The 11,557-nt window shown below is 41.4% G+C and overlaps 1 protein-coding gene across 2 annotated transcripts; it reads right to left on the reverse strand.

Moving 5' to 3' along the window:
- Positions 1-3,951: 3,951 nt before the first annotated feature.
- LOC122399102 lies at positions 3,952-11,500 on the reverse strand. 2 transcript variants are annotated; one of them, XM_043399506.1, is made up of 7 exons: positions 11,389-11,500; positions 8,631-8,848; positions 8,337-8,518; positions 8,101-8,248; positions 6,865-7,569; positions 5,458-5,687; positions 3,952-5,064 (listed from the first exon to the last, which is right to left on the reverse strand). In XM_043399506.1, exons 1-7 carry the CDS (start codon positions 11,420-11,422, stop codon positions 4,737-4,739), a joined length of 1,845 nt encoding a protein of 614 aa, XP_043255441.1. In that variant the 5' UTR covers positions 11,423-11,500; the 3' UTR covers positions 3,952-4,736. The 2 variants fall into 2 exon arrangements, with proteins under 2 accessions (XP_043255441.1, XP_043255442.1); XM_043399507.1 differs by lacking the exon at positions 11,389-11,500 and adding an exon at positions 10,667-10,790.
- Between the last annotated feature and the right edge of the window lie 57 nt (positions 11,501-11,557).

Here is an 11,557-nt window from a genome sequence, read left to right on the forward strand (position 1 = left end):
TTCGCTCAAACGGCCGTCTCACCAACAATTTTATCAGTCTACGAGGGCCAACTTTTCCGAAACGAGTCACTGTCGATAAGGGGACACTCCGACGACAGATTTCCCGGGGGTTACGATCGCGGCTGATGTTAAACCGACTGACGAGTCCAGACGGGCCGATTTAACTAATAGAAAGTGCGGTACAACCCCCGGGAAAACGAATTTTGCGAAGGCGGAGCGCAGGCCTCATGGGTGGAGCTCCTCCGTGGACCGTCCCATACTGTTCCATACGTATCCAGCATCCCTCCGCTATCCGGAGACCCTTAGGTCGCTGTTAGACCCTTGACTCGCAGGCAACAATAGTGAAAGAAAGAGAAAAATCGATTCTAAATACTACAATATGCTTTTCGAAATCATACAATTTCAAAACCGAGAGAAATAGTTCGAATAACACCACTTTTACACTTATCTTTACCACACATAAACAACAGAATAATTCGACTAACTTTCAAGACTCGAATATAAAATATTAAACATCGAAATCATACAATCTCAAAAACGAGAGAAATAGTTCGAATAACACCACTTTTACACTAATCTTTACCACACATAAACAACAGAATAATTCGACTAACTTTCAAGACTCGAATATAAAATATTAAACAAATTTTCTTCTATCGACATTCCCAAACAATTAGATTCTGATTAGCTGTGCCCGGGAAAGTCAACCGGGGAGGAGTGCAGAAATAAGGGAGGCCTTGTTTAATATACATTAGGGGTGAGAGTTTAGCGAACCCCAGTTGTCAAGTGGCCACCAGCCACGGGCTGTTTTATTGTGACACCTTCGGAGGGTGCTACAGATTTTCCAGCGGGATGGATCTAAGGGTGTCATCGTACGATCCCGATTAAATGATTAAATCTGCGATCGTGTTCATTCGAGCGCTATTACCCGACCAATCTGCGTGGGAGCTAGTCTAATTTCGTTTAAGCGTTCGATCATTACGGAAAACAATAAAACAATAATTTGGCGCATTAACAAATATTGTATTCGTCTGGTCTTCGAGCCAGACGAAGAATGAATCATTTGGCTAATTGTTCGCGAGCCTTTTCAATATATCTGCGGATTGAATTAATAATACGTGGATTAAATCTCTGAGGGTATCTGTAAAAATACAAATCACGTTTGATCAAACTTTCCACGCGGATATAAGGATCTTTATTGCATTACAAAATCCTTGCAGTGGGTTGTGTAAGTGGCGTAAATACGATAAGACTCGTCAAAGCGATTGCACGAAAGATTTACGATCCAGGCGTTAATAAAGTGCAAAAGCTTTAGAATCCGTACTTTCGCATAGCTGTGTCTTCGGAAACAGGTGAGTCATCCTTGTTGGTTTTTCTAACGAGAATCTACTAAACTCTGAGCTCCTTATTAACTGTACAAATATTAATTTTTACTGACTCTATTTGGAAATTAAAATAGTGCCAAGGAAACTAAAATTCTAGCTTCTCATTGTTTTCGATTATTTTTGCAGCAGCGTAGTTCGTGCAATATTCTTGTTGAACTCTGTTTTATTTAAACATCATGGATTTTCGTACAATGGTATTTAAACGAATATGAATGGCCAGGAACGAAAAAATCGAAGCTTAGTTCGCATCGAGTTTGATAACGCTGGGCGATTAGATAAGGCAACGAGTCGATGTTGTTTGTTCTTTAATTGTGTAGGAAGCATCTTCGAGGCAGATGTTAATGGGATGAAACAGGAAGGAGGTGGAGACAGATTTAATCACGAGCCTCCGAGCATATGACGCGCAGATAATGGAAAAATGACTTTGTCGAAATCGCTTTCTTACTCATTTCGACCTAAAAGACGAAACAAAGGACGTTAACAACATCGTACGATGCCATTTTTCCATAACACACAAGGTTCCTGATTACAGAATTGGGCAGATTTTATTCTCTATTAAAAATTAGTATAAATCCCAAGAATTATTCTTTATTTACTGTGGCGTTCTTTATTGGAAATTCCTAATTTGTGGTCGACAACCAGGACAGTAATTTCAATAGTTTTCGAATCGATACATTATCAAATGAAACATTCTGTTTACTAAAATAAATTAAAAATTCGTAACTTTTGCCCAAACTGTTTTCTACACCAGAACTGCCAGAAAAAATTCATCATTCTTCGTGCCCTGGTTCCGTCAATTTTTTAATACCGCCATTAGAATGCCACTTTTGGACTTTATCGACACCTTAATCTGGAAATAAAAGGCGTATAAATGACACGTGCGTCGCCCTTGAATGGAGTCGCGTGCCTTATTCGTAACGTGGCCGTTCGAGGGGTGACTTTTTTTTTATCAATCTTGGCTAATCCGTTATTGCGACCGCATATGGTGTGTGATACCTCCGCGCGAGACCGAACGTGGCAAAATACAAATAAATACGTCGATACGTTCCCAAGGAGACTCGAAATCGATCGTTTTAAGGAACAGTTTCGGGCAGAAAAATTCGTACGAGTCAAATTCCCACCGAATCGATAAAACCACCCTAAAAACGCAACGAAAAGTCGCGTGGGGTGGTGGCCGGTTTTGTAGCGGTTTCCCACAGGTTTAGCGAGATACTGCTCAATTTGAGCGTGCCAGGGAATACGAATTAGGTATTACCCGCGTGCTCATCGAATAACAATAAGACTCTACTCTGCATGTGGGTGTCTGTGGAACGAATCAACCAGAGAAATAAAAACTCTGTGTGTTACAGTATTCCACTTCTAAGTGTATTAACATTATACGAAATATAACTTATTCCAAAATGAAAACATATGTTTGTAGAATAAGTGAACGTTTGGTAGTAGATCATGGTGTTCTTATAGAAATTTCGTCCACGGAGAATATTACAATAAACGAGGTGGAATGCTTAACGATAGTGGAATATGGTCGAGCACGTAAAAAGAACTATCGTCGACAGGCTGTGCCAATAGAAAAGAGGCGTGTCGCCGGTTTTGCGCAGTGTCCCATGAAACGTTAACGCGTTCGAATGGGATCCCCATACCAGAGGGTGAGCCACCACCGCGTCAGGGGTTGGAGGGGGTGTCCCGAAGGGCACGAGGGTGAAATCAATTTTCGTTATCGCCGTCAACCAGCCGCCCCATATTAATCCCGTTATTAGTGTTTGTTTTCCACGACTTTTGGCAGACAGTCGGTCCAGGAATTGTCAAAGTTCCGGAACGCGACTCCTGAAATCAGGCAACCGGTCGCAGCATCGGGTCAAAGAAGGTGGCTTAACGAAGGAGTTCAGAAAGATACATATTGTCAATATGCTTGTTAAAGACTGTTAAACTACCTGGAGAAAATATTATTCCGTCTCCAGGGGATACGAAAACGATGAAGACCGGAGGGCAGTTTGGAGTTTAAACAGAATTCTTAGACGGTTAAGGTGTTCTTTGGTAGTGTTCCAAGATGAATATCGAGCCAGAACGACACACGGTGCACGGTGAATTGGCTGCAAAAAGTCGTCGGAGCCACGGAGGCTGCGCGAGACGCGAGTGTTCTGTGCTGATAAGGGATGCTCCGCCCTCGCAACCCTCCAGAGCCGTCCTCTCGCAGCCCCACGGCCATGGAATCGCAGGGTCAAGTTGTCGGGAGGCTCTTGCATCGGCATGAAGTATTAATCTAACGGATTAGAGGAACAGATAGGACGGAGATTAATTTTTAAGATGTTGAGAGACGCAAAGGATTACCCAGGAAGCTTAATTACCATCGTATCGGTCACGGCACTTTTTTCCACGCCGCTGTTATCCCCTCGAATCGTGCCCTTGAACATAAAATTCAAATAGAAACAATTATAATACATATTAATTAACGACGGTTGCGCAAAATCCTCGTGTACCAGTTATTTGTTTAGAAATATTTTTTATTGAAAATATAAATCGTCTTTACAACCTCTGATTTACAAACTTAATCCCGGAGTAGCCGGTAACGTGCGCGTCGCAATTAAAGCGCTCAAGAGTAGGCAAAGATAAAACGACAGGATAATAAATTAAGAAAAACGAGACTGCAATAAATAAAACATACGACGAAGATTTGTTTCGTGTGAATAATTGCGAAGTTGGAGTAATCCGTGTGTCCAGTGCTGGACGTTGATCGATCGGTTCCTGGGTGCGACTTATTTAAACGGTAAAAAAAAAAAAATAACAACAACGGTGAAATGATAAACGTTATGTCATCGATCGAATCGTCGTCGGTGAGAAAATAAAAACATTTCGGTATTTATTAATCTGTACAACGGGATACAAATCTCGTACGGTAACTAATCTATTCGTGCATCACAAAATTGTAAAGTCTATAAAGCGTGCTAAGTACTATATACAAAAGTCTAATATCGTCGAGCGTTTCTCGGTAATAAACTGCGTTTGATTGCAGTTTACGTTTCAGTTTTATACCGCGCAAACATCGTTATCTTAACGACACACTAGTATCTAAAAAATTTCGATACAAAACACCCCGAGTGATGTACATACTCGCTCTCTTCCATACGCTGCCCACCGTTTATCGTAGACTCCGGACTATGGCTATTCTTTGATCGAACTATCACGTAATTTACGAAAAAGGAAATAGAATACTGTTGTACTGTCGGCCATCGCAACAATGGCTTGTCTTTACGGTTCGACTTAAGTCTAATATTTACAAGTGAGCATTATCAGCGTGTGTTCGTGGCTCGATTAGGATACCGTCCACCACGACGCGCCGATCCAACGCTTGTGTCAGTGAAAAGCGAACGCGAGGATGAGCAATGGAACGAGCATGATGCAGATCACGTAAATGGCGGTCCTTGGCTCGCACGTTGAGACCACCACGTACTCCTCGTTCCACTGCGAATCGTTGCCGCTCAATGGCAACTCTAACACAGTCCTCTCGTTGCTGAAAAGCTTGAACGGCAACGAGCACTCCGTGGTACTATTTTTACACGAATGAACCGGGTTCGAAATATTGTAGACGGTCTTCAGGAGCTCGAAACGTACCCGCAGGAAGTTCGGTTGTATCTCGTTCTCGGAGCTGAACACGAAGAAGTAGTATCCGTTCGTGGGCACCCTGCAACAGATTACATTCGTCAGCGATCCATTCTCAGACTGTAATAAATCATGTTCGTCAGCGTTCTTCTCGTGTCTAGCTGTTGTCTGACTTCGAGCAGATAATAGCTCCAAACGATAACTCGTCGAAAGGTTCGATAAAGAAATAATGGCGCGAGACAGGGTGAATTCATACTTTAATTTTGAATAGGTAGTAGCCCCAACTGAAAAGGCATTGGAGATAAGCAATATTGAATAATGATTATACTTTGTGCAGATAACAGCCCCAAAACTGAAAGGAGATATTATAAGTTTGTCCTCGAGAGATCGTTATATATTCGCGGATTACTATCGCCACAATTATTTGTCTCGTAAGTGTTAAAGACTTATCTAATCTCTTCGAGCATCCGCATACCTGTACGTGACCTTATTGGCGAACGAAGCTGTGTCATGCTCCTTCTCGTGCCTCGGGGTGCAGCTTCGATGTGGCGTCAATGGCAGATTCAAAATCAAACCCTTGCAGTTCAGTAACCGTTCCTCGGAGCTGCTGAACGAGCTCCAGAACTCGGAGTTGCTTCTGTCGTTCAGGGTAGTCTCGTTCACGGTGCCCCTATCCTCGGCGATACCATCTGGGTTCAACATATCCTGATTTATGTGCAGAAATTGTACAGTAAAACAAAAATTATTAATTTCCGTCGTTCGCTAGTATTAATGAATCTTTGAAAATATACTAGCCCCCTGATTGCTCTTAACAGAAACGAATAATATTAATAAAAGTGTTCCAAACATTGGCGAAACTTACATTCAATGATACCGCTGCTTAGAAATTAACTGGAAAGTGGTAAACTTTAATGGAACTAATTGAAAGAAGATTTAAACGTCGTTCTTTTCCGTTTCCAAACACTACAGATAAGAACAATTTCAGCTATTCCAAATATTTAAGCTTTTTATGGCGTTTGATTGTTGCGATACGAACTCAAGGCCAAAATCATTACTTTTTTACCAAGGTCTTTCTGGTTTCCCGGTTCATTTTTTATTGCGTTGTCTGTCAACGACCAGAACCCCTTTTAACGAATATTTTTAATGAGAATAATTGAGAAACGTTTGATATATTCGCTAGTTTGAAACGTAACTAAAAAGCTAATATAACTCGTCGATGGAAAAACGTAGTTTGTGAAACACCGTCCCAAATAATGTTCCTCGAATGTTTTCCCGATTGCTCGATCGTTGCCAAATTTGCGGTACATCTTTCTCGGGATTCGGGTGAGGATTCGCAAATATTGGCGTTGTCTCGGAAATATTCCGATAAGAGTGCTCTCGTACGTTCCCGACTGGAATTACACGCGTGTAAACGATAGATAGGCGATGTACAATTATACGATTACCTTTAATGAGGACAATATAAGTAATGCGGGGACGTCTATCTGCGCGATAAAGGGTTGATTGCGATCCGCTAAATTGGTCTCTTATCAAACGACGTGTTTGACGCCGAGATATTGACAGAATGTAAATACTCGACAGGCTCGAATCCCCAACAACAACTCGAGTCGAAAACGAAATCAACGGTCGAACATCTCACCGACAACGAGGCACTCAATTTCGCTACCACGCATATCGTGTTTTAAATAGCGCATGCAGCTGATTTCTTACTTTATCGGGGCAAATCAATAATACGTGGAAAATTTTCCACTCCCGGCTCTGATGATTCAGGTTTCGACAGGGGGGTAATTAAAGAATATACTGCACAGTGATACCGACGTTGAACGTTTGGACTTCCAAACAAACCGAGACCAAACTCGAAGAAATATTGGTTCTACTTCACCTCTTCGATGGCGGCGTCCCCAGCCTCGTCCTCATCCGTCAATTCCTCGTGGAGGGACGAAGACAACACCAAGTCCCTTCGTCTTCTCCGCTTCTCCGTGTTGGTGAGCTTCTGGTCGTTCATCGTTTCGTCCACGACACGTCGCAACGCTTCGCCTTCGGTGCCCTTCTTCTCGATCTCCACCATTAACTTCTTCAATATCTTCTGGCCACGGTTGCCCAGCGAGTTGATCTTGTCCATAATTTCCTGCAACACCTCCGCGGAGCCCTCGTTTCCTGGTTTCGTACGACTCGGTACGTTTTTCTGCTCGAATTCGTCGCGTTGTTGTTTAAATTTCTCTTCTTCGCTTTGCCTCTTCGGAAGTTTCGGTTCTTCGCGTTCCTCGCGCTCGTTCTCCATTTCCTTGGAGAGGTTCAGCGAGTATTGCGGCGGTTTCTCGATGTTCGCCATCTCCACGAACGTGCCCTCGTAGTGATGATGGGGATTCTCCTTCTGTTTGTTCTTCGTGTCGAGCGTTTTGGCGAACAGCTCGGTGAGAATGGCGCGCATCGCTTTCGCGTCCAACTCGTGACTGCTGTAGTGATGCGCCATCGTGTTCGTGGCGTACTTCGAGCTGTTTTGAAGATGAGCGTGGTCCTTGTGGTGGAACTCCACCCCTTGCTGGACCCTCTTCATCTTCTCGGGCTCGTTGCTGGGACTCTCGTTCTGCGCACAATGTACAACGTTTCGTGACAATTTGATCCCCGTCGCGGACCGAAGATATATGACCGCGACGATAACACGTTATTGTTGACCCGTCGTTGTCGAGACATTCTCAAAGTAATTGCAAAATAAAAGCATTCGGTGTAAAAATCGAATCTCTGTCGAACAGATCAATGAAGTATCACGGTATACCGGTGGATTTCATGTAACCGTAGAATGCAGGTGTTTCGGTTCCACGAATCGACTATCTTTATCTCGAATCGAAGCCTAAACACACATAATTCGATAAAGAAAATGAATGGAATTCGACGAGAACGAACGAGATAGTGCAGGATCCACCGAGAGCGATAAATCACGCGCAGAATGAGTCACCCAAACAATTAAAATCTTTATGTTTCTTGGAATATCTTCGCGGGAGAATTGGTGACTAACTGTGTTGCTCGCGCTTAAGGAATGTAAACAACGCCGGAGACGATTCCATTTCATCCAGCCGGAATGTTTTATATAACCGTGAATTGTATGATTAATTTGTACCTGGAGCGTTCCGTTAACTGTAAGCAATCCGGTCTCTTTAGCGATTTCGAGAAGTTCCTCCAACTCTTCGCTGCTGTCATCCCCGATGAAGGCGCACTCGTGAAGATGCTTGTGCCCGCGAATGATCGTCAACCAAGCACCAGGCCACCTACGGTGTAAAACATATTTTTTTTTGTCAGATCAATGTAACTTTGAATCTTTTTTTTTCACCGATTCTTTCTGATCCCCGATTTTACCTGACGCACGTGGAAACCGTTACGTTGCTGCCGCTCAGAAGATAAAATCCCCAATATTCCTTCATGTCGTCTTCCAAGACCAAGTGCCTGGTCATCGAGACGAATTCGACGTCGTTTTTAACCGTCGGTTCGTCGCTCATTAGATAGGCGTTGAAAGTCGTGTTAACTTTGATCAATTGGCTCTGCGGAGAATCATACTTCATTCGATAATAACACCGTGTCCGCTGAAGTTTCGTTCGTCGTGCAAATTCAAGCTTCGTGACGCCATTCCGGAAGAAACGAACGATCACTTACCTGGCACCATGTAGTCGACACTTTTCCGTCGATCAGCCTCTGATCGGAGACGGCTAAAGGGTACAATTGCTCGGAATATACGCGATATCGCAAGTACATCGGTCCCGCTACCAATATGGAGGGAAGGAACATCCCGAGCAAACATAATCGCAATAATCTCAGCGGCACCTTGTACTGAGACCTACGAGGCTGCCAATCTCTTGGACGAGCACCCTCCTCTACGGATTGCAAAATTTTCATCAGAAATGTTCATTGAAACGAACTTCTCGAATACAGTGATATTCCTCGATAAAACGTAACGCTTTAACGAGTTGAGAATTTTGTTCCTGGAATCGACCTTTATTTACATTAAACATTATTCTAAATCGGTAAAGAATTGCTTGAAAAACATGTCGCAGAATGCATCTTAACGTTAAAATTCAAAATTGAGAAATTTAATTTTAGCGAAAGTTGAGGATCAAGATGTTCAATTTTTTGTATTATATCTACAATCCGGTTTCATAAAACTGTATCAATTGTTTGTAAACAAATTGTTTGGCTGCGATATAATAGTTCCCTTTGAACCGTGTATCGTCTTATCGAGTAAAATACTCGGAAATGACGAAATCGTAACTTTAAATTTTAAAGTTACGATGAATTTTACTGCCGACATTTTTAACCTGTAATGATTATGTTTTTAATATTTATTACTCGAACGCAATAAATTGGGAGACGGTAAACAGCTGGAAAATATTTTCTATCGCGTATGCTAAGGGTTAATAAACAATTAGTGTAAAAGATGTTTACTCGTTTATTTATTATATTACAAACGTGCATCCATCGATAAACATCTGTTGTTACATCGAAATATTTTATTTTAAACAAAATTTTACAACGATTACGATTACTTAAAATCATTACGAGTTGTTTCCTTGCTTCGATGCAATACCACGTTTACTAGCATGCTAAAACAATGATCTTTTGTTTAACGTTCTTCCTTTCTTTTCGGGGATTCCTGGAGGGGAATACCAGATAGGAGAATAGCGTACGATTTTAGCTGTGAGATGTTCTCTGCATCGTATTGTACTAACTTTGTTTCTTTTATGTTAAGCAATGTTCATTTCTTTTGTCATTATTACACAATAAACACAGATATATTTACAATATATGTCTGCCTTATTTTTTTTTCCAAATCAATATTTTCATATGTGATGTACGATTTTGTGACTCACTGTATCTCATTTACGTCTGTCTAGGGCAACAGAGTACGCATACGTTGGACTAAGATACGTTAACGATAAGTAATAATTAATCAATGATGTCAACAAATATTCATATCACGCGTTCTTCAACGCCTGCGCTCTTTGTCGAAGAAATTTTTCTCGTACTGTACTTGCCTGCGAAGAATTGACGCGTAGGTAAAGAAACATTTACTTCTAAATCGAGAATCGATGTAAGTTCACAAGATTGCTATTTCACGATCTGAAGTAGCATAATTCCGACGACGAGATATTAATGGCACGGTTGAAATTATAATGTTGAAAATGGGCTGATAGATAGGTTAGGTTTGGATCTAGCAATCGAGCGTTGTCATCGAACTTGTATCGTATCTCGCGATCAAGAGTTTGATGAACAGTGAAAGCATTAGCTTTGTCGTTCACCTTTGTACTAAATACAATCGATAACACTCACGTAACAAAATTATTACGATATAGAGTATTATTCCATCGAATGTAGTACAAATGTCTTCTTTCAACGAAACAAAGGAATCGATACGTTCGAACGGGGTCAAATAAATTTGATTAAAACACGAATATTGCAATCGAATTCCGTGAATAATGTTTCAAAATAAAAACTACGAAATATTTCATTTCGAACGTTAATAAAAGATGCTCGATTTGCTTCCGTTTGTGAACAATTAACGACGAGATATCACGATGAGTTTTAATTAAAATGTTTACGTTTTTCTAACCGTATCTCATTTGCCGTGACACATACAAAGGATGTTTCCTAACTTTGCATACGCGATATATTCGGCATGCGTAAAAGGTACATACGTGTAGTACTTCCATCGATCGACTCCGACGACGATCAAGTGTATTTGCATTTTCGAATTTGAAAACAGACGCATATTTCACTTTTTCACTTTTCTGTTCATTTCGTTGAGTACTGCGCGCGTCGGTTTGCTAGGAATTTGCGAACACCCAGTATGCACGCGTATAACGACCCTTATATAGGTGCACAGTGATAGGGATTTAAAAATAAAACTTGTTCTAACTTGCGGAGGGAGATTATACATTGCTGCTATTACGATTAAATGAACTACATTAAAGAAGAATATGCGATTAAAGAGTGAATGCACTATATTCAATTTCAAAGGGTAATATATTTCCTCGCTGCTTACGGCGCCCTAAGTAAATACCGTCATTGCATAATTAGTTAATACGATTTTGATAGGCCCGTGCTTCAAATCTTCGGAACACCGTCGTATCGTACCCGTGTATACGTATACATTTACATCGCACGCATTTGACTTCACCACGTGTCAGAACACGTAAAGAGACACTGGTTAAAAAGTATATACTTAATAGATACTTTCACACCGATATACTAAATTTCTCGTGAAACAATTGGGTACCGAATGCAAGATCAAGTAATCCAGTTTTTAATTTCTAACACTGAAAACTGGGCCGTTTCTCAACAGCGCAGACGACAATCGCCACTTTACAATCACACGTCGAAAGCGATTAATAAAATATACGAACGAAACAAAGCATACCGAGTTTATCTAGTTTTAATGGCGTCGTTGACATTCTCCCCGTAGAAGCACGGCATAGACACTCTCAGGATCAGTTTCCTCAAGGCAACGTAAACAAAATAATAGGCACAACACACAAATTAAACGAGCCGACGGTTCGTCGATGAAACGTAAATAATGTATGCTGTCT

The sequence above is a fragment of the Colletes gigas genome, unplaced genomic scaffold (genome assembly GCF_013123115.1).
Source record: "Colletes gigas isolate AHSC1104 unplaced genomic scaffold, ASM1312311v1 Colletes_gigas_Sc00012, whole genome shotgun sequence".
Lineage (NCBI taxonomy): Eukaryota > Metazoa > Arthropoda > Insecta > Hymenoptera > Colletidae > Colletes > Colletes gigas.

What these genes read in the sequence shown, in the direction of transcription:
- LOC122399102 (XM_043399506.1), bottom strand. Translation starts at nt 11,422, where the DNA reads ATGTCAACGACGCCATTAAAACTAGATAAACTCG. An exon ending in TGTCGACTACATGGTGCCAG is followed by an intron (nt 8,519 to 8,630) that starts GTAAGTGATCGT and finishes GATTCTCCGCAG; the next exon opens with AGCCAATTGATCAAAGTTAA. An exon ending in CAGTTAACGGAACGCTCCAG is followed by an intron (nt 7,570 to 8,100) that starts GTACAAATTAAT and finishes CATTGTGCGCAG; the next exon opens with AACGAGAGTCCCAGCAACGA.